The sequence below is a fragment of the Myxine glutinosa genome, chromosome 7, assembly GCF_964187855.1.
Source record: "Myxine glutinosa chromosome 7, kmMyxGlut1.1, whole genome shotgun sequence".
Classification (NCBI taxonomy): domain Eukaryota; kingdom Metazoa; phylum Chordata; class Myxini; order Myxiniformes; family Myxinidae; genus Myxine; species Myxine glutinosa.
The window spans coordinates 74417338-74441064 of NC_136267.1; the positions used below are offsets into that span (position 1 = coordinate 74417338).

The window sequence follows — 23727 nt, forward strand, 5'->3', positions numbered from 1 at the left end:
CCTATAAGCTGTATACCATTTTTCCAAAAGTATTGGGGCAATATGGAATTAGGCGGGATTATTAACAACGAGCCGAAACCCGTGGAACATCCACGGAAGGGAGGATGTGGTGTATGGATAGAGTGTACCATTATGGATGGCATAGGGGATTTGCTTGTCCGAGTAAGAGTTAGGAAGAAAGATGAGAATGAAGAGTGCGTATATGAACAACGTATTTATTGCAATCTACTTTTGCTTTCGCCTTCGACTGTCCAATCAGCGGACGGCTTGCTTCGCCTTCACCCAGCAGACGCCAATAAGATGGCGTCGTATCGGCAGGTAATCGGATGCTTTTGGGCCCCAACGTCGGCTAATTCAGATTTTTAGAGTATGGCTGTACGTGATAAACAAAGAGCACGTTTCGTAGATCGTAAATCCATTAGTGCCGTGGGCATCGGGTCACTGGGTGCGGCATAAAAGGGATAACAAAGTCGAGTCCTTACGCTATTATTATATAGAATCATTTGTATAACTTACAATAAGGTGATGGCCTACTTTTGGTAACAATCACAGGTTGGATCCTTTCACCAACACTGTATAGAACTGGGCTGTACACAGCAAGGAATGTGAACACAAGAGGAGGCCGATTTGGCCTATCACACTTGTGCTTTATCCATATCACATCAATTCAGTTTATCTGTCTACTAGCTGGAGAATCCATCGCTGCCTGGAAAAAGTACCCAGCTACTTGAAATTATTAATGTGATTATATTTAGAAGAAGGCAGGGGTTTCAGGAGGTGTTGGACATTGAAAAGCTATGGAGTTACTGGCCTCGTGGTGTTTACGTTTTGGCTTCTGGCCGGTGGCAGCACAGCCTGAACCCACATCCAAAAATACACTTTATAGCGGCCTTTGGTGGCCTCAAAATGGCCTTCAAGGCCAACGTGTGGTATCTTAAAACCTTGCCCAGAAGCTGAAGTACCTACACACAATATGTGGAGGCCTCGAGGTGCTACGGTTCGGCGTGTAAGAATAACACACAAACAAACAATAAAGACTTCGTGCAGAGCACAATATTTATGAAATTCCTAAAACAGGTTTTACCTTTAAAATAATTTGTGGTTGAATTCAAAGACCAAATATGCAAATCCTCTTAACATTTCAAGTCAATCGCATGAAAATTGACGATTAAAAAAATTAGGCCTATGTTGACCTTTTGACCTCAAAGTCAATAGGCTCCTTATGACCAACTCCACAATTTGGGAAGTTTCGTGAAAACTGGTTTAAAACTGTGGCCTGTAGGCGATTATCTTACAGACAGACAGACAGATAGACAGACACAATAACATGCGACCAACCAATTTACTTGAAAAATCTTCGATTTTTGCAAGTAAAAATGCACGAACACTTCAAATTATTTATAAGATTTAAAATTTTTCAATTCACATGAGCCGTTTTCCCTACATAGTTTTTTTTCCCCAGGTGCAGCGCTGGGTACTCCATCCAAGCTGGGCCATCCGTTCAAGGTCGGGGTATTTAGACTTTAGTAAACCATCAAGATTGATGTTTAAAGCTTTAGCAACAATTAACCCGAGAGTGCACCACGTTGGCCAAATGGCCTAATTTCCTTGTTTGAGGTCAGTTTCTTGATTTTCAGACATACAAACACTCATACATACAGCTAACCCCCTTGCGTTGACCAGTAGGTGTTGTGCCCATGACCTGACCCTGGGTACCCCCAGCACATCTACAAAATTTGGTGCATATTGGCCCAGCCGTTTTTTCCCCCATTATTTTCAGACGTGCATGTTGTAGATATCAAAGACACAACAATGTCTCAGATCATGAGTTTAATCGAAATCAATCCCTAGCAATACCTGTGGAAGAAATCATCAAGTATAACATCAGTACTCAGCATGCATCTGAATCAATAATGGGTATAACATCCAATCACAAGCAAGCGCTGAGCAAAGCGATTCTACGTACCAATCTAGACATGCACACAATATATGTCACAGGAGTGGTCGCTGCGCTGAATGTCCAAGATCTTTATAACGAACGTGCAGCGGACGAATGTAGCATGACACCTGGGCTTTGAACTTAGACACAATTTCACAACATTCTCCCCAGCGGTGAAACTACACTTCTCCCAGAGGTTAGAATCAAGCTAGCAAGCTATACAGTGCATATCAAAAAAAAGGTAATCCGAATTCAAGGGGTTAATATGCAAAGGTTATTTCTTTTGACAATTTACATGTGGTTTACTAATTACGAGGAGCTCCTCAGCTTTCCATTGATACCTTCCATGCATCATTGCTGTCACACATGACCGAGTACATGTTCATTGAAAATGACAAGTTCAAATCGTATTTTTACAAGTTTGGCTAATCGATGCGTCAGGATAATTGGTGCAAAATGAACGTCAGATGTGAACTTTTATCAGGAATGATTGGCCTTTATGCACCCACACCTTCAACATGTCCACCTCCCCTTTCAACAGAAAGCTCACAGCGGTGGAGCATGCCCTGAACTGCTCGTCTCACCATAGCCGGGTCATTGCGCAAAGCATCCACTTCATGTCGAGTACGGCCCTGCAATTCGTCAAGATCACGGGGAGGAGTTACGAACACCTTTTTCTTTAAATGTCCCCAAAGAAAATAATCACATGGTGTGAGGTCAGGTGATCTTGGTGGCCATTGCACTGCATGGTTGAGGGCGATGACTCGGTCTCAAAAGAGTTCCCTCAGTCGATATCGGACAGCGATAAGACGATGTGCTGGGGCGCCATCTTGGGCCCACCAGAGATATCTGAAGACACCATGAACCTGTCGCTCAAAGTTCTCCTCCAGCTGTGGTAATACTTCATCATTGATCATCTGCAGATACCTGTTACCATTGACATTCCTTTGAAAGAAAAATGATCCGATCATCCGACCACTTCCACAAAGTCCCAACCAAACAGTCCACCTTTGTCGATTCATGTTGGTGCCAAAATTAAATTCTGGGGGTTGTACTGTCGGTGCATATTCAAGAACATTATGTGTATTGACCTTGCTGTCCATGGCGAAAGCAGCTTCGTCGCCGATAATGAGATACCGCAGGAAATTGACATCTGTTTTGCAATGTGTCATCAACCATCTGGCAAGCACCAGCCTCCTGGCAAAATCCCCTGGCGTAAGTTGATGCCGGATGTGAATCCGACATGGATGTTGGTGGAGGTCTAGTCTTGTGATTCGGTTGAATGTTGCCGAAGGCAATCCCGTCCCATTTCGTCTTGCGCTGGTATCCCGAGGATGCTCCAAAACGTGCTGCCTTACTGCTGCAATGTTCATTTCCGATTGCCCAGTGCGCCTTCTACCAGAATTCTCCTTGTTGCGGTTGAGGCTAGTGCCATGCTCTTGGTATTTTCTAACATTCACCCAGATGGTTTTGGCTGCTGGAGGCTCCCGTTCTGGGAAACGTTCCCTGAACGCATCATGAGTTCGCTGCACACTTCCAGTTTGTGAGAGGTTGTAACCAGGAAGGTCCGCTGTTCAGTCGTAAGTTGAACCATCTTTTCAATGACTCAGACTGTCTCCAAACCCATACACTGTAGGCCCATCTTAAATAACCATCTTAAACAAAGGATGACACAACCGACGATTACCAGACCAGCTTAACAATTTTACATAATCAACTTGGCAGTCGACAAGTAATGCGTCCATTTAAAACTGTCTTGCACTGATTAGCCAAACTTGTAAAAATGCGATTTGAACTTGGCATTTTCAATGAACATGTACTCGGTCATGTGTGACAGCAATGATGCATGAAAGGCATCAATGGAAAGCTGAGCATCTCCTCATAATTGGTAAACCACATGTAAATTGTCAAACTAAATAACCTTTGCATATCAACCCCTTGAATTCGGATTACCTTTTTTTGATGTGCACTGTATAGCAGTGTGGTAAATACTTTAGAGAGCAGATGATTACATAAAGCAGCGAGCCATGTTAATCCCAGCTGAAGTGATCGGGACGGCAGATTTCTCTCCCGATGCGCATTCGATACACGTCAGGGGCTTCAACCGCATGTCCGAAGTCACCCTCGCCGGGATAACCGCCTATCTCGGGTGATGGCGGCGGAACCTCGATGTCGATCGGATCAGGCGCATGCGGGGGCGAGGTTGACGGCGAATTCCCCATCATTGGATTCCCCGGACTGAGCTCCGGCCAAGCGGCATCCCCGCACGGAGCAAGATGACACACTGAAGCAGTAGACTCGCTTCCTTCGGGCAGCAGCACTCGAGCGTGGTCGGGATTAGCTTGGAGAATATGAACCTTGTCAACAAGCGGGTCATACTTACTCGGGCGAACCATGCATTTGAGAAAAGCCGGTCCGGGCTCGGCAAGCCAGCCAGGCAAAGGCCGAATGGCACCTGCACTGCGCGAGTAACGAAACAGACAATCGTGAGGAGTTTAATTTGTCGCGGGACACAATAAAGTCCGAATCGAGTTTAACGCCCCGTGTACCATCCAAGTCCATCGGTCTAGTCCTAGTCCATGGGTCTTAAGGCCGAGTGTGATGGCTTTCCATATAATGCCATTAAATCTTTCCACCTGACCGTTCGCCTGGAGCCTGTACGGAGTGGTATAACTAGAAGCGATATTTCGCTGGAGCAAAAAGGATCGCACATCTTGGGACAAAAACACAGCACCTCGATCGGCATGTACATAGCCCGGATTCCCGAACATGGAAAACAAAATCTGCAGGCACCGGATGACCGTCCCAGCGGTCATGTCATTGCACGGAAAAGCAAAAGGGAATCTGCTGAATTCGTCCACTATTGTGAGAAGGTAGCGAGAGCTACCCGAAGCCATTAGACTAGCAGAAGCAGGTAGACTCGAAGCCAGAATGGGCCCTTTGAAGTCCACAGACAATTTCTCCCACGGATCAGTGTACCCATCTGCGGCTTATAGAAATGTGGTTTTAATTCAGCGCAAACGGGACAAGTCCCAAATGGTCCCAAACGGGACCAGATTCTCGCGAGATCATGGAGACAACATCACGGATTTTCGAAGCTCTACACGGTCTCCACGTTTTCAAAGTTATGTCATTGTTCACAATTGTATTTTGTCGAAACTGTATTTATCTTTCGGTGTGTGAAACTATAGTGTGCCCCTTGGAAGTTTCTCGGTGTTTATCTTTCATAAATTAATCGTTTCTGTTTGCCGCGCGTGTGCGGTCTTGCCTCAGGCTTACGCGTCAAAGTTTGTTCCTTCCTTCGCTTTCTTTCCTCGGTTTTTTGATTTTCCCTTCTCCCCCAAACTTCCCCGAACATCTACTCTTTGTCTAATGTTGTAACCCCCACCCCCCCCCCCCCCAAAAGAAAGAAAAAAAGCTTTTATTTCCCTTTCTCCTCGTGTGCTTTTGTCTCATCGTGCGCCTCTGTCCACGTGCGCTGTGTTGCCCCGCCCCCATTATCTCCTTGCCTTCCAACTTTTGCCCTGTTCAAGTGACTCGAGGTTGCCCCTCAAGGCCCTCTCCCCGTTGGTATCTTTATGAATATAAGATTGTTCTTCACGGTTCTGTTTAAATATCTTGAAACTTTCCCCTGCAGTGTTTTATTCAGTGGTTTATTACAACATGCTGTTTTTCTTCCTATTTAAAAGGCTCCTTTAAATTTCCTCTTCAACTCATTCCATTTCAAAAAAATATTCAATCTCTTATAATTCTATCTCACTACATGCTCTAAATTCTCATTCATTCCACCCCCCCCTCCATCGTTCTTATACGAATCGCTAACTTGAAAATCACAATAAACCCAATTTGTTATAAATGTTCATCTTTCATTAATCATCCACTTTCTAACTCCCCCCTTGCCCCTCCCCTCCAAATATCCCCCCTTGCCCCTCCCCTCCAAATCTCCCCCCTTGCCCCTCCCCTCCTAAACTCTCCCTTTGCCCCTCCCCTCCAAATCTCCCCCCTTGCCCCTCCCCTCCTAAACTCCCCCCTTAAACTCCCTCCTTGCCCTTCCCCTCATAAACTCCCCCCTTGCCCCTCCCATTAAAAACTCCCCCCAACCCCTCCCCTTCAAATCTCCCCCAACCATCCATCCCAAATTCTCCCTCCTCCCACCTCCTTCTCAAAGCTGCCTCCTCCCCACTTCGTCTCCCTTCTATCTCATACCTCCACCTCCCCCAACATTCTACTTTCCTCTGCCCCCCCTCAAACAACCCCTCGCTGTGCCTCATCCCATCACCATCAAACCTTTCGCCCTCCTCATCCTTCCCTTTCTTGTAAGTCTTCTGTAATCTCTGACACACTATCAACTGCTCTCCTTACCTCCCCCTCTCATCCTTCATCTGACCCTACCCCTCTCCTCGCCTGTCCTGCACCCGATGCTCCCCCTCTCTCCTCATTAACGGTATGGACCTCAAACATCCGGGGCCTTCGCTCAAACCTGATTGATCTCTCTATTTAGGTTGCTTCTGACAATCCAGACTTGATCTGCTTAACAGAACTTTCTTCCTTCAAGATGTCTCTGATTCCTTAATATCTCTTCCTGGTTACTCCCTCCTCCGGTATGATAGACCTGTGCCTCGTCCTGGTGGTGGGGTTGCTATCTTTATCAAAAACTCTCTTCCTCACTCTCCTTGCACTGCCCTCTCTCCACCCCACCCCCAGGAGTACCTCTGGCTACGGCTTCCTCTCTGCTCCCACCTTTTGTTCATATGTGTACTGCACCGTCCTCCAAACAGTGATGACTCCATTTACATTTCACTGTCGGACAACATGGACCAACTTCTATCAACTCATCCAAACTCTCTCTTCCTCATATGTGGCGATTTCAACTGTCATCATGCCAGCTGGCTCAGTGTGGGTTCCTCTCTCACCAGCCATGGCACCTCAGCAAAGGACTTCTGCGACTCATTGGGACTGACACAATCTGTCAATTTCCGGACCCGGATCGTAGTCAATGGAGTATCTACTCTTCTGGACTTGGTTATGACAAACTTCCCTGCAAATGTTTGCTGCACTTCTTCTGCTCCAATCGGTTCTTCTGATCATGTGCTTGTTAAAGTGGAGATCTCTCTGGCCATTCTCAGAGAGCCTCCTCAGCACTGACGAGTCTGGCATTTCACTCAGCCTGACTGGCATGGTCTGCAAGCAGTCATCAATCATCTGGACTGGTCTCCCATCTCTACTGCCTCTGACATCAATTCTTCCTGGGAATTCTTCCAAAGCAAACTGCTCTCTCTCATGCACAGATTTATCCCATCTCGTCTTCAGTTGTCTTACCCATCCTCCCGTCCATGGTACACTGAATCTTGTGGTGAGGCAGTTGCCCTGAAACAACCTGCCTTTGCCTCTTGGAAGGCAAATCCAACTGAAGGCAATCTCAGTTCCTTCCAACAAGCTCGGAACAAGTGTGTGTCTACCCTCAGGAGTGCCAGGAAGTACTATCTCTCCACACTCAAGATTGAACTCTCAAACCTGTCTCCTTCCTCCAAATCCTGGTGGCGTCTGGTCAAATCCGTTTCTGATGTTTGTTGCCCCTCCATCCCCTCCCTTACCTCAAATGGCTACACAGTTGACATGGCACGTGACAAAGCCGAATGCCTCAACTCTGTGTTTGCCTCAAAATCTTGTGTCCCAAACCCATCTCTCTCTGTTCCCACCTTTCCCAGTCGAACCCAATTGCTCCTGGACTCTGTGTCCTTCTCTCCTGACAAGGTGGATAAGTTTTTGTCAAACCTCGACTCTGATTCTGCAACAGGACCAGACAGCATCAGCCCACGGGTCCTAAAATCCTGCTCTTCCGCTTTATCTCACCCTCTCTCTGTTCTTTACACCCTCTCTTTTGCTCAAGGTCATCTGCCAGCATCTTGGAAATCAGCAAACATTACAGCTTTACACAAAAAAGGTGCAAAAACAGATCCTTGCAACTACAGACCAATCAGCCTGCTTCCAATTATCAGCAAAGTCATGGAATCCATCATTGCTTCGGATATCAAATCCTTCCTCTTCTCCAATGGCTTGATCTCTGATCATCAATTTGGATTCAGACCAGTTCATTCTACTCTGGACATGTTGCTTCTGCTGTCTCAACAATGGATGGAGGTCCTCAATGCCAAACAGGAAATCAGAGCTGTCTCACTTGACATATCACATGCCTTCGGTATGGTCTGGCACCCACCTCTGCTCACCAAACTCTCCTCCTATGGTATCCTTGGAAATCTCCACGCTTGGCTAGCGACTTCCTCTCTGGTCGTCGTCAATGTGTGGCCCTGAATGGAATTCTCCCATCTCCCCTTCCTGTTCTGGCTGGAGTTCCCCAAGGTAGTGTTCTGGACCCTGTGCTATTTCTGGTCTTCATCAATGATCTCTCCAACTCTCTGGAAAATCCTCTCTATCTCTTTGCTGATGACTCCACTATCTGCTGCTCCATTCCTCATCCCTCAGATCGGCAGTCTGCAGCCTCCTCACTCACTGCAGACCTGGACAAAATCACAGACTGGTCAAACAAGTGGAACATGTCTTTCAATCCTGACAAATCTCACACTCTTACTATGTCTCTCGGAAAAGACCGACTGGAACACCCTCCCATCTACTTTCTCAACAATCCTCTCCAAGAAGATCCGTCGCTCAAGCTTTTGGGTCTCACTATCTGCCATGATCTTTCTTGGGAAAACCACATTTCCAAGCTGGCCTCCAAATCCAGTCGCCGACTGGGCATCCTCCGTCGTGCGAAGTCCTTCCTTGGCACACCTGAGCTCCTCACCACATACAAGGCTTTCATCCGCAGCTCAATGGAATTCTGTTCCCCCCTCTGGGCCGGTGCTCCTGCCTCACACCTTGCTCGGCTTCACGCTGTTGAAACCAAAGCTTTCAGAATCATTGGAATCTCCTGCGATGAAGATAACTCCGAGGGCCTTTCACTCACTCACCGCAGGCAGGTTGGTGGTCTTTTTGTCTTCTACCGACTCCTCTCCGGCCTTGCTCCCCCAGCTCTCTCTGTGCTCTGTCCCCCAAATATTCCTTCAGGTCGCACAAGATCTGCCTGCAACCCTCTTGTGGTTAAACTGCCAAAATCTAGACTCTCTGCTCACCTTCACTCTTTCATGCCCCTTTTCTCCCACCTCTGGAACAAACTCCCCCACTCCCTTCAATCCCACTCCTCCCTCCAGGTCTTTAAAACAGCTGTTCACCACCATCTCTTATCTTCCCCCATCCAAAAACTTGATCTTTTCTACCCCCGCTAATTCACCCCAGATGCACTTTTTTTGAAATTCCAACTTCTTTCCTGGAAGTCCTTGCAGTGTTCATATGTTTTATACCTCTCCCACCTCCCCCCAAACCCCCCCCCCTCCCACATTTCTCCCGATGTCCCTGCTCTCAAATGTTGTGTTTGTGTCCTTCCCCCTCTCTCCCCATCTTGTCTCCCGCTCCCCTTATTTTTTGTGTTTTATGTGTCAGTTTGACTTCTTGTGTGATTAATGTTCGCTCTTTCACGAGCCTCGATCTTGAATTCAAAAAAAAAAAAAAATTGCGACATAGACGACGAATGTCATCAATAGAGTCGGGCAAATTGCGACAGTGCACATAATGAGCTGGACGAGTCACACCGGGATGGCACAACGTTTCATGAAGAACACGCAGATCCTCAAAGGAGGTGAGACTCGCACACACTGCTGGTTGTGATAGTGCATCCGCTGTGAGGTTATCCCGCCTCGGGCGATATTTGATGCGAAAGCAGTAATCTGCTAATTATTTGCTCCACCGAGTGATTTTCTCGTTCTTCATGCGCTGGGCATGGCGAGTATCGTACATGAAAGCGACACTTTGCTGATCAGTGATAACCTCAAAATGCTTGCCAAGCAAGTACGGTCTCCAACGCCTAATAGACTCAACAATGGCGTGCGCCTCTTTCTCGACTGACGAGTGATGTTGGGGGAGAGAGTCCTTGAAAAGAAGGCCACAGGTTGCCCTCCTTGAGAGAGTGTGGCAGCTATCGCATGGTCCGAAGCGTCGCTTTCCAAAACAAAGGGAATGTTTTCATCTATAGATGACACAGCGGCGCCAGCTATGTCCGACTTCAGGCCATGGAAGGCGACCTTGGTGGCATGACACATGGGGAACACTTTACAATCCACAAGAGGATGAAGCTTTTCGGAGAAATTTTGGACCCACTTTGAATAATGTGCAAACAGCCCGAGGGCAAGCTTCAAAGAAGCACGATCATGTGGAGGGGCCATGTCGAGCAAGGGTCACAGCCGCTCTTTGTCTGGGGTGATGGTGCCCTGGGTCACGGTGTACCCCAAGAGGTCTATTGCCGCGCCGATTAGCAACATTTAGCCTCGTTCAGCGTCAGACGGTACTTGCACGCAACCTTGAGGCAGCGCTGCAGATAAGCATCATGGTGAGCTTGATCGTACCCACAAACCGTTAGGTTGTCCAAGTAGACAAAGATAACTGTTAAGTGTTCCTTAGCAATTATGTCATCTATGGCCCTCTGTAAACATGGGACCCCATTTGTCACTCCAAAAGGCAAGGGTGTGAACTGGTACAACCGCTGACCAGATTCAAAGCCAGTGTAAATGCGATCGGCGGCAGCAATCGAAATTTGATGATACACACTACGGAGATCTAACGTACTGTACACCTGGTACTGTGCCACCTATCGGACCAGGGGATCCAATCCCGGGAGCGGGTAGGTGTCCAATTCCCTAAACCGATTAATCATCTGCAAGTAGTCAATTACCAAGCATTTGCGATGATTTTCGGTCTGGACAACCAAAACTTGAGCTCTCCAGGGCGACCGAATAGGTTCGATTATACCCTCTTTAGAAGGCGACTAGTCTCCTCAGCAATAAATTGCCTATCAGCCCAGGAGTATCGTCGCGATTTAATGGCTACTAGGGTACAGTCAGGAGTCAGATTGGGAAACAACGACAGTGGTTCTATTTCCATCCCGGCCAGAGCACATACAGAAAGAGTATTATCCCCGCCAAATGACATTTCTAACTGACCATGATGATGGAGGAAATCGTGTCCCAGCAATACTTCTGCACATAGCATTGGTAAGACCATTAAACGAACATCCGGATACATTTGGCCATTAATCACTAACTTCACCCGGCATTCGCCTTTAGTACGCATCCAAAGTGCTTGGGAAGCCATGAAAATATGGCGCGATGTCCCGAGAATCGGCCAGCCGTGCTGCTGGACGAGTCTCATGTCGACATAGCTTTCTGTCGAGCCCGTGTCAATCAAGGCGTTTGCCATCTGCCCCTCAATCAGCACTGGAACAACAGCGCTGGACAGTCCGGGCGGCCCGGAGGATGTTGAGACATCTAGTGGGGACGATCGAGCCACTCGCGTGGGCCCAATACCAGCCAGCGTCATGCATGGAATCAATCGAGGCCCGCGCGGTGAGATGATCCGAGTCAACGCCACACGTGGAGCCGATCGAGGCCCGCGCGGGGAGATGATTCCAGTCAACGCCGCACATGGAGCCGATTGTGCCCCGGGCAATGAGAGGATCATGGACAGGGTCGAGCGAGTACGCCGGCCTCGTGACGCACGGCATACCTTTGCAAAATGGCCTTTCCGAGCACACAAATGACACGTCGCTTCCCGTGCCGAGCAAACTGACCTCAAATGATTCCTATTGCCGCAGAAAAAGCACTTAGTGTTACTCCCGGCAGAAGGGGCCGTGGTAGCAGTGGCTGTCAAGCTCGTGCTTGAAGCTTTGGGTGCTTCCGCTATCTCCGACGTCAGCGGAGGATCAGCAACCATGCGCTCCGCAGTAGCATCACTCTCCGGGCATCTCTTCATGGTTACGGCTGCCGTGACGTACGGCCGACCGTACGCCTCAGATTGGGTCTGTGCCTCGTGAAGTATGAGTGCCAAATCATGGGCCGTCTGCAGCATCAGATCCAGCGTCTCCAGCAATCTTTGTCGTATTATGGGCGAGTAGATCCCTGAGACAAAAGATTCACACATGAGATCGTTGCTCACCTGCTCGGGCGTTCGAACTGCAGTCGTACAGTCTTTGGCTAAGCAACGAAGTTCCTGAACTAAGTGGTTGATGGATTCCGACGGGTCCTGTCGCCGGGAAGCGAGCTGGTATCGAGTGTAGATCACACTCCGAGTCTTAATGTAGATTCTATTCGACGTAGCTCGGCTACGGTGGTGTCATAGGTATCACAGTGAGAAATATACTCATAAACGGTGTGGGTCACATGGGAATGAAGAACCGCAAGCCTGATCTCTTCCGTGAGGTCCGCATGAGATTGCAGGTAGCTTGTTAGCAGACGCAACCAGTGTTTGAGCTGGCCAGACAAGTCCGTCGCCTGAGGGTCTCCTCCGAAGGTAGGTAGTTGTAACATCTTGTGAGCCATGGTGATCTCGATCAGACGAGAGATGATTTCGATTACGTGTTGTAGAAATCAAAGATACAACAATGTCTCAGATCATAAGTTTAATCGAAATCAATCCCTAGCAATACCTTTGGAAGAAATCAACAAGTATAACATCAGTACTCAGCATGCTTCTGAATCAATAATGGGTATAACATCCAATCACAAGCAAGCGCTGAGCAAAGCGATTCTACGTACCAATCTAGACATGCACACAATAAATGTCACAGGAGTGGTCGCTGCGCTGAATGTCCAAGATCTTTATAACGAACGTGCAGCGGACGAATGTAGCATGACACCTGGGCTTTGAACTTAGACACAATTTCACGACAGTGCACACACATACATACAGAGAATTACCCTGTGGGGACATTTTTTGGGGGAATACAACACAACAACAGGCATTTTAAGGCCATTTTCCCTGCTAGAGCGGTGGTTAGCCTTGCGGGCCCCATGACAATCTTCTCCATTTTGCCCTATTTTCTGCATCTCCCCTTGTTAACCCCCTTGCCCGCTTTTCTGCTTCCACCACCTTTAGTCAAAGTCTTTCTCGGTCTTCCCCGTCCTCTCCTTCCTTCTACATTCATTTCCATCACTCTTCTCAACCAGTCACTTTCATCCTTCCTCAACACATGATCAAACCATCACAACCTGTTTCTCTTCACAGCATCCATCACAGGCTCTGTGATTCCCATCATCTTTCGCAATTCATCATTTGTCTTCCTCTCTCTCAACGATACTTCACACATCCACCGAACCATTCGCATTTCCACCCTTTCCAGCCTTCGTTGCAGCTCTACGTTCATTACCAATGTCTCGCTCCCATAAATCATAACGCTTCTCACACATGAAGCATACACCTTTCCCTTCAGCTTCAACGACACTCCCCTCCTCATCAGCACGCCACTCAGTTCCCGAAAACTGCTTCCATGCACATCTCACTCTAGCAACCATTGCTGAGTCTGATCCACCTTCTCCATTCAGCATGTCTCCGAGGTAGCAAAATGTTTTCACACCTTCCAGCTTCACGCCGTCTCCAAGATCCACCTCAACATTTCCTCCATCCGCAGCTCCCTCTGTGCACACCTTACACTTTAATGTAGTTGAAATACCAACTTCTGTCCTGGAAGTCATTGGTGTCCTTGTGTTTTATACTTCTCCCTCCACCCCCCCCCCCCCTCCCTTCCCATGCCTCCTCCCCCCAAGCCCTCTCCCTTCCACACATCTCCCTGCTCTCAAATGTTGTGTTTGTGTGCTTCCCCTTCTCTCCCCATCTTGTTTTCCGCTCCCTCTTTTTATATATTTTGTTTGTCTGGTTGATTTGTTTGTGAAGTAAATGTTAGCTCTTTCACGAGCCTCGATTCAGTATACAAAAAAAAAAAAAAAAAAAAAAAAAAAAAAAAGCTGCCATACTGGTTAATGACCCTCTCAGACCACTACATTTTTGATGAACCCACTCAGCGCACATTGTACATTGAATGGAGTTCACTCTGACACCCACTTGGGTTCACTTGGGGAATGGACTAAAACTTGCCCAGATTCTGCCACACCTACACCAAAAATTTGGGGCCTCTAGGTGCTACGGTTCAGCTGTGAAAAAGTAACGTACAAACACACAATATACAAACAAGCACACAAACTCTTGAAAATATTTATGGGATTCATCATCTGTGCAAACCCAATTTTTTCCATTTACTAAATTTCTTTGGGTGGGATGAGGTTGGGTGTGCAGGTGGGTGGATGGGTAGAGATGGCAATTACAGGAGCATAACTACTAATCAGGGTTATTCTTTTTAGGGTTGTGGAGTGTTGTATAGTCAGGAATGCACAAATACTGACAGCAAATTCATTTTTTGATGAGACCCTCTCACAGACATCATAATGGCCACACAGATGTATATAAATCACCCATCCATACCTGAACTACCTTGCAGTCCTCCCAAAGTTTACATACCACACTATCCCCATGCTATGATGTACCTACTTACCTAATTGCAGTTTGAACCTGTCTGCTGTTTCTTTTGCTACTACCTTTCCATAATGTATATTCTATATGATACTCCAAGTTTTAAGGTTATTTTGGCCTGTTACCCACAGTTATCTTGGTAAAATGGGATGTAAAAGTTGAAAACCTGTGATATCTAATAACTCTTCCACACTCGAGTCCCGTCAAGAGTTTAACTCGTGGCATCGTGATTATATCTACATTTAAACACCACCTGCACATCATTAAAAGCACAGATTGTATTGCAGTGTGAGAAAAGCACATGCAGGTTGGATGGTTCATTTCAAATTTGGATCCACAAAGCTTGTCATACAACATCTATGGATGCCAGTGTACATATCCTGCTGGCCACGTGGTATAATAATGCATCCTTCATGTTTCTTTACAGGCAAAGATTTGGACACAAATCAATACGTCGCCATAAAGTTGGTGAGTTTGGAGTATTGTAGTTACAAACAACTTAAGGATACATTGTAATAATAAGAATAAGCATGATAACTGTGACTATGAGTTGTGGCCATACATCTTAGGAGCAATTGTACACAACGGATTACATACCCGATGGATGGGGAGGAGGGTGGCTAAAGATAGAAAATTAGAGATGAGAAAGGGAAGAGGAGGGAGGAGGGAGGAGGGAGGAAAGGGAAAAGGGAAAAACCATCAATTTTCATCCGATTGAATTGAAAATTGAACAGCATAGGAGAAAAATTAATGAGGGTATAGATGTGAAATATGAGTTGGGAAATGAGTTTGAAACGAAATTGAATTACCAGCCTTGGTGCCGCAATGGTTAGCTTGTCCGCCTTTGAGTCTGGGAGGCCGGTGATTTGAATCCCCTTCGAGTCATACCAAATACTTTAAATGTGGTACGTGCTGCTTCCTTGCTTGATGTTCAGCATTTTAAAAGGATAGATTATAAACAATCAACCATAGGTTGGTAATAATAACAGAGATTTTGATGGGCCTAATGGTCTCCTCCTGTGTTGAAGTTCCTTGAAAGAAACATTTATCTCCACCGCCGAAGATGGATGGGGGTTATGTTTCACCCCTGTCTGTTTGTTACTTGCAAAATCGAAGATATTTCAAGTATATTGGTCGGTTGCGTTTTGTTATTCTGTCTGTTTGTTTGTCAGCAGCCCACAGGTCACAATTCTAAACCGATCGTCATGGAACTTCACCAAGTTGTAGAGGTCGTCACAATTGAGAAGCCTTTTGACTTTGAGGTCAAATTTATAAAATCGCCATTTTTAATCGGATTGACTTAAAAATTGAACAGCATTTGTATGTTGAGTCACTAAATTGGAAAACCAACTATTTTTGAGGTCAAAAGGTCAAAGGTCAAACCAAGCTCAAACTTCCAAAATCATCAATTTTCATCTGAAAACCGTCAATTTTCATCCGATTGACTTGAAAATCGAACAGCATTTGCATCTCGAGTGACTAAATAGGGAAAACAACTATTTTTGAGGTCAAAAAGTCAAAGGTCAACTCAAGGTCAAACTTCCAAAATCATCAATTTTCATCTGAAAAATCATCAATTTTCATCCACTTTAATTGAAAAATTTAACAGCATTTGCATATAGCGCCTCTCTGAATTGGGAAACCAGCTATTTTGAGGTCAAAAGGTCAAAGGTCAACTCAAAGTCAAACTTCCAAAATCATCAATTTTCATCTGAAAAACCATCAATTTTCATCCGATTGAATTGAAAATTGAACAGCATTTGCACATTGAGTTACTAAATAGGAAAACCAACTATTTTGTGGTCAAAAAGTCAAAGGTCAACTCAAGGTCAAACTTCCAAAATCATCAATTTTCATTTGAAAACCGTCAATTTTCATACGATTGACTTGAAAATTGAACAACACTTGCATATCGAGTGACTAAATAGGGAAAACAACTATTTTTGAGGACAAAAAGTCAAAGGTCAACTCAAGGTCAAACTTCCAAAATCATCAATTTTCATCTGAAAAATCATCAATTTTCATTCGATTTATTTGAAAATTTAACAGCATTTGCATAGCGCCTCACTGAGTTGGGAAAACAACTATTTTTAAGGTCAAAATGTCAAAGGTCAATTCAAGGTGAAACTCCTGAAATCATCTATTTTCATTTGAAAAATCGTCACTTTTTATCCTATTAACCTGAGCTTTGATCGAGATCGTCAATTTTAATCCGGATGAATTGGACAATTTGATGTATCAATGGCATCCTTTTTGGGGGCGGGGTTGGGAGGGGGGGGGGGTTGTGGGGTTGGATTTTGCAAGTATTGTGCTCTGCATGACGTCTGCTTGTTTGTCTTTTAGTCTGTCTGTTTGTTTGTAAACAGGATATCTCAAAAAGTTGTGGATGGATTCAGACGACATTTGACAGAGAGGTAGTGTATGTGACAAGGACGAACTTATTCGATTTTGGTGAAGATCCAGATTCGGATCCGGCTAGTAGAATTTTAAGTGATTCTTCACCATTGAGTGATAGGGCCACAAACTATACATAGCACAATATCTCAAGAAGTTGTGGATGGATTTGGACGAAACTTGGTGGAGAGGTTGGGTGTGTGACAAGGAAGAATTGGTTTAATTTTTGACGAGTTATGTTATTTATGTATGGACGTTTTGTCATAATGGTCATGTCATAATGAAACATCTCATAATAAAACGTTATGGACAAGTCATGACTAATCTAGGTGGGCGAGTTGGTTATGTGACAATAACAAGCGTATTCGATTTTGGTTCAGGTCCAGATGGAAATCCGGCCGAACAGTGGGATACAAAACATAAACGTATCAGCCTGGCGGATGTATGCTCTCTATCCAGTGCTGTTCTAGTATTATGAAGGAATGCAAAGGACATGTATGCAGCTCATGAAGGAGTGTGATGGACAAAAGTTCAGAAAATAAAATGCGTATGTAATGAAATGATGGCCTTTCTGGAATTTTCATCGTTAATTTTCCTCACTTTTGGAGAATTGAGATTTTGGGAAAATTGAGAAGATTGTCATGAGGACTGCAAGGCTAACCCCCGCTCTAGCAGGGAAAATGGCTTTAACATTCCTGTTGTTGTTGTTGTTGTATTTTTCTCACTTTCATGTCTAATCTTTGCCAGTAATTGTGATAACTTGGCTTGTGTCAGCACCGTCTCAGCTAGTGATATCCATTTGTGTTCAACCAGGAACCCATGGGCTGCAGGGTCCCACAGCTTCAAATGGAATATAAATATTGCAAAATGCTGAAATGTGGAGGTAAGTTGTGTTTTAAGCATGCACCAACACTAATTCCACTAATTCTGCACTAATGCTGCAGTAACAGGTGGCCTTTTGTTGACTGAGACCTATGTTTACAATCCACCCTTGCAGACATTACAAAGGAATAATAATTGCAGAATTCTCTAATTACTTTGAGCACCTCTTAGACTTAGACTCTCAATAAATTAATCCACCATAAAATCTCAATAAATAATAAGTTGATTTTTCTTACCAGTTACCATTAATTTAATAATTGTCGAAGAAAATGTAATTCATGTTCTGCTCAAGATAACAAAAAGTATGTTATGTATCAGTTTCTCTTTGAAAATCTGTTCACGATATTCAAATGATAGTGAATGTTAAAGGTTTGCTAACTTAAAACTAGGTTTGTTGGAATAAATGCAAATGGCATTTGAAATCACTGCTTTGGTATTTTCGTGCAAAACTCTTGAATTGAAGATTTTAAAACATTATATTGCTTTATATTTGTGCCTCTTAAGCCTCCCTACCCTCCTAAAAAGAATGCACCTCGTGGCCTTTGTGCACCTGTACATGTTAATAAATTAGTTACAGTGCATTCAGAAAGTATTCAGACCCCTTCACTTTTTTCACATTTTGTTATGTTGCAGCCTTATGCTGAAATCGTTTAAATTCATTTTTTCCCTCATCAATCTACACTCAATACCCCATAATGACAAAGAGAAAACAGGATTTTAGAAAGTATTGCAAATTTATTCAAAAGAAAAAACTGAAATATCACATTGACATACGTATTCATACCCTTTGCTATGACACTTGAAATTTAGCTCAGGTGCCTCCCATTTCTCTTGATCATCTTTGAGATGTTTCCACACCTTGATTGGAGTCCACCTGTGGTAAATTCAATTGACTGGACATGATTTGGAAAGGCACACACCTGTCTATATAAGGTCTCACAGCTGACAATGCATATCAGAGCAAAAACCAAGCCATGAGATCGAAGGAACTGCCTGCAGAGCTCAGAGACAGGATTGTGTGGAGGCACAGATTTGGGGAAGCCTACAAAAAAATTTCTGCTACATTGAAGGTTCCCAAGACCAAAGTGGCCTCCATAATTCTTAAATGGAAGAAGTTTGGAACAACCAGGACTCTTCCTAGAGCTGGCCGCCCGGCCAAACTGAGCAATCGGGGGAGAAGGGCCTTGGTACGAGAGGTGACCATGAACCCGATGGTCACTCTGACTGAGCTCCAGAGATCCTGTGTGGAGATGGGAGAAACTTCCAGAAGGACAACCATCACTGCAACACTCCACCGATCTGGGCTTCATGAAGAGTGGCCAGACGGAAGCCAAACAGTTCAATCTTGGTTTCATCAGACCACAGAATCTTGTTTCTCACAGTCTGAGAGTCCTTTCGGTGCTTTTTTGCAAACTCCAAGTGGGCTTTCATGTGTCTTTCACTGAGGAGAGGCTTCCGTATTTGGACGGATTTGGACGAAACTTGGTGGACAGGTTGGGTGTGTGACAATGACGAATCGATTCGATTTTGGTGAAGATCTTAATATGGATTCGTACACGATAATTATTTAATTTCTAAGTGATTCTTCGCCATTGAGAGATCGGGGCAAAAGCGATATATAACATGATATTTTAAAAAGTTATGGACGACTTACAACTAAACAAGGTGGGCGAGTTGGTTAGGTGACAAGAACAAGCTGATTATATTTTGGTTCAGGTCCAAATCCAGATCCGGCCTATCATTGGGATACAAAACAAACTGTTCAGCCTGGTGGAGGTATGCGCTCTACCGCGTGTCATTCTAGTTTTTTCCAGTTTTTCCTTCTTGAGAATTTGCTCCTGTATCCATCTTGTCCACCCCCTGTATTTTATCCTACCACTCATTCTTACCCACATCCCTTGCTTGTCCGTCTCCATCTATTTTGTCGCTTGGCCCTGCTTGTTGGTGTTTGCAACTCTCTTTGTACTGTTCATTTTGTTATGTTGTGCCCTGAACCTTCTGTGTTTCTAGCTCTTCCACGAGACTGGATACAAAAAAGAAAAATTAAAATTCTTTAAAATTGGGGCTGGGGTCCCAATTAGGACGTGACAATCAGGACGTGACAATCCCGTCGTGTCTAAACACATAATTCCTAAGTATGAACATTATCAAATTTTTCACTTTACACCTTTTTCTAGAAAAAAAAAACATCATTAATTAACAACAACTTCAATTAACTTTCCAGTAATTTGTGGAGGGGCAGCTCTGCCTTTCCTTTGTGCAGCAAATTACTTTGTGAAGGAAATGAAAAAGAGCATGCATGGTCAATGTTAACAAAAGGAGAGAAAAAAATGACAAGGAGCATGTCGACAAATTTACCAGTGTGAGTGGAGAAAATTGCAAGAAGACAAGTGGGAAAAGGTCAGAGGGAAAAGAGGAGCTCCTGAGTAGACATGGGAGTCAATATGTGAAAGTTGATATAGTGATGACCTACCATGATGTAAGACTGGAAGGAAGAGCAGGACTGAATAGGCTCAAGAAGATTATTCAACAGACAAGAAAAAGGAGCTGAAAGGAATAGAGGCACAAGGTGAAGAAGGATGAAGGTTAGACTCGGGGAGGACAACTTGTCTAAGATTAAGTATAAGAGACACAAATTTTTTACAAGTGCATTGTTCACATTTGTATACCTTTAGATTTGATATGAGATAAATTGCTTGTTCTTTACTGTATAACCTTATAATGTTTATTTGGTGCTGGCAGGATAATCTGGAGTGGGGGTCAGCAACCTGCGGCTGAGCCTGGTCAATTCAACCGCCCTTTTCTCATTATTAATTTTACCAAAAAACATTGTCATTGTTGTGTAAGGATAAAATAATACTTGAGACTTTGCCAATGACAAACAGGAAAATACATCCGATTCCCGGCGAATTCTGTGAGCATGACCTACACATTGTGTTCTGCGCATAATCCGCCACATGACCATTTTGGCCGAGCACAGTGCAACCTCAACTTCCAACCTCAGTTTAGAATTCGAAAATTTTGAACCCCTCTTCTAAGAAGCTTGCGTCCCCTCTTCTCGGATGAGCAAGTATGCAAGAATCGCAATAAGAGGTGCTTTAATTTCTCAAATGGTGCTTTCCTTTCCCAAATGTTCGTTAGGTGTCGATATAATTGGCAAAGCAGAGCGGATATAAGAACCAATCACCATTTGCTTGGCGGAGTGCAGTGCAGTGCAATGACAATGTGTTGTTTTGTGTCCGTCCCTTCAATTAAACAAAATTTGGACTCTGTTTGACTGCTGGCCAGACATCGATTGATCAGTGAACCTTGCATTCTGACAATAAGCATCTGTCAATATTCTAAGTGCAATTAGTGTGCGCTTCCACCGAGGCTTCTCTTTACACATAAAGGTATGAAGAAGCTTCCAGAATACCTGAACATTTTCTAGCCTGTAAAGTAATTGACATAAACATTTCCTCACAATGATTTATTCTTGTGGAATGGCTTATCTGGAAAGTTTACAGAACTAACTCATAGGATGGCTTCACTAACAAGAATTACGGACAGTCCAGCTGCCCATTTCAGTCATAGTCATTATTTTCGAAGACTTCTGAGGGGGTTTTAAAGGCAGGAGCTTACTGGAAAAGGTAATCTGTTTTGGAAAAGGCCATGCAGAAGCATTTTGTTATGCTCTCTGTGCTGCTGTGAATGCAGTGACTGAGCTGCACCTAAATCTGCTATTAAGCCTCTGGAAATCACGACTGACACAATTAGCTACATTTAGTTTTAATCAGGAAGACCAAGAAGAAGACCACTCCTTTTGCATCTTCAGATGCATATGGCTGCGGAAGCAGTTTCCTAGGCTATTGGGCAGAATTGTGGACAGGTCACCACTCCGACATACAACACTCAAATGGCCCATTCTTCCCAGTAAGCTGGTACTCATTTTGCCAACCTCGGAAGGATGACAGGCTGAGTCAAGCCACCTGGTGTTAATGTAACGGCATGCCAGGGGCTTCACCTCAAGACCCTGAGATCTCAAGCCAGCACCTTAACCGAAAAGCCAACACCAGGCTTATTTAATCAGCCAGTGTCGAAGTAATTACCTCCACCACCAAAGGTGGACAAAGGTTATGTTTTCACCCCTATCTGTCTGTATGTATGTTTGTCTGTTTGTCTGAGAGTGTGATAACTCGTAAATGCTCTCAGCTATCTTCGTCAAACTTTACTAGAGGACTCCGAAGAACAAAAGTCAATGTTTTTTTTTACTATATAGGTCAAAGGTCAATGGTCAAGGTTCTCTCGTTTGTCTGCCATCCTTTGAACTAGGAAGCTGAAATTTAGGCACAATAGTGAACAAGTGCTTTGGCAAAACCCTTTTTTTTCTTCTTTTTTTTTGATGAAGCGATTAATTGATTAATCGCTTAATTATCAATTTATTAAGTACTTATTTATTTTCTTTCTCATCTGGGCATTATCTCAGGCACCTTTTGAGCTAGGAAGCTGATATTTGGACACAACAGTGACCAAGTGATTTGGCTATAAAGGGTATTTTCCATTTATTGATTGATCCATTCATCGATTAGTTATTTAATTATTCAATTAAAATACTTAATTTTCAAAAACTTACAGATTCGGATGAAATAGTGGTAGTTTAGCTATGCTTTAGCCAATTGATTAAGAAATTAATTATTCTACGATTATTATTTATTTATTTTAATTACACAATTAATCAATCAATTATTTATTTTCTTTCTTGTCTGGTCAATATTTCAGGCACCTTTTGAGCTCTGTTGTGACCAAGTGATTTGGCTCTAAAGGGTATTTTTGATTTATTGACTAATCAATGAATCGATTAATTATTAAATTTTTGATGATAAATTTGTCATTTAATGAATTCTTTTAAAGTTACAGATTTGGATGAAACGGTGGTGGCTTAATAAATTAATTATTTTACGATTATTATTTATTTATTTTAATTGTTAATTACTTCTTTATTTTCTTTCTCATCTGGGCAATACCTCACGTACCATTTCAGTGAGGAAGCTGATATTTTGACGAAATAACTTTTCATTGATATTTTTTTCATTGATAATCTTTCACAGATATAGATTTTCGTAATTCCTGATATCGCCACCACCGAATGCCTTGTCTGTCGGTTGGTTTGTTTGCCTATGAACAGGATATCTCAAAATGTTGTCGATGGATTCGGACAAAATTTGGTGGAGACGTTGGGTATGTGATAAGGACAAAATGATTAGATTTTGGTCAAGATCCGGATCTGGAACTGAGAATTTCTGAAGTGATTCTTCACCATTGAGAGATAGGGCAAAATACGATATATAGCATGATATCTCAAAACGTTGTGGACAAATGCAGACAAAACTTGGTGGACAGGTTGGATGTATGACAAGGAAGAATCGATTCAATTTTGGTGAAGATTTAAATCCGGATTCGGATCAGAGAATTTTTTTTAAGTGATTCTTCACCATTGAGTGAATAACCAATATATAGTGAATTACCATTGAGTGAATTCACTAAAACCAATATATAGCATATCTCAAAAACGTATGGAATGATAAGGACGAAACTTGGTGGACAAGTTGGGTGCGTGACAAGGACTAATCATTTTGATATTTGTGAAGATCTGGATCTGGATCCGGATATGAAAATTGGATGTTTTTTGAAGTGGTTCTTCACCATTGAGTGACAGGGCCAAAAACAATATATAGCACGATATTTCAAAACGTTCTGGGAGACTTATGATAAAACTAAGTGGGTGAGTTGGGTACGTGTCAAGAACAAGCCGATTAGATTTGTTGAGGTCCGGATTCAGATCTGACCTATCAGTGGGATACAAAATGTAAACTGTTCAGCCTGACGTTTGAGTTTGAAATGCATTTGTTAGAAAGGACTTCAACTGTATCCTTTCATCCTACTTTTGGTCATCTGCCCAACTTAAACAAGTGTAATGTTAAATACTGTTGTGGGAATGCCTTGTAAGAGGTAACTTTGCGTAATATAGTGATAGTTATTTCCCATATTGCATGGATTAGCACAAGTGTGAGGCAATTTGATTGTGATATAGGATATGCATCGTTTTCCATTTTGAAATATGGTGG

The 23727-nt window shown here is 43.8% G+C and overlaps 2 protein-coding genes across 4 annotated transcripts in view; one reads left to right on the top strand and one right to left on the bottom strand.

Annotated features, from left to right (window-relative positions):
* LOC137431330 (zinc finger protein 608) overlaps positions 1-23727 on the bottom strand; it is a 1424803-nt gene that overhangs the window by 590497 nt on the left and 810579 nt on the right. The window lies entirely within an intron of this gene.
* Positions 1-23727, top strand: part of LOC137431326 (casein kinase I) — a 117771-nt gene that overhangs the window by 33625 nt on the left and 60419 nt on the right. For all 3 annotated transcript variants that reach the window (XM_068122545.2, XM_068122544.2, XM_078781868.1), the window contains 2 exons: positions 14775-14815; positions 17555-17624. In XM_068122545.2, the coding sequence (XP_067978646.1) occupies positions 14775-14815; positions 17555-17624 (111 nt within the window). The remainder of the gene's footprint in view (positions 1-14774; positions 14816-17554; positions 17625-23727) is intronic.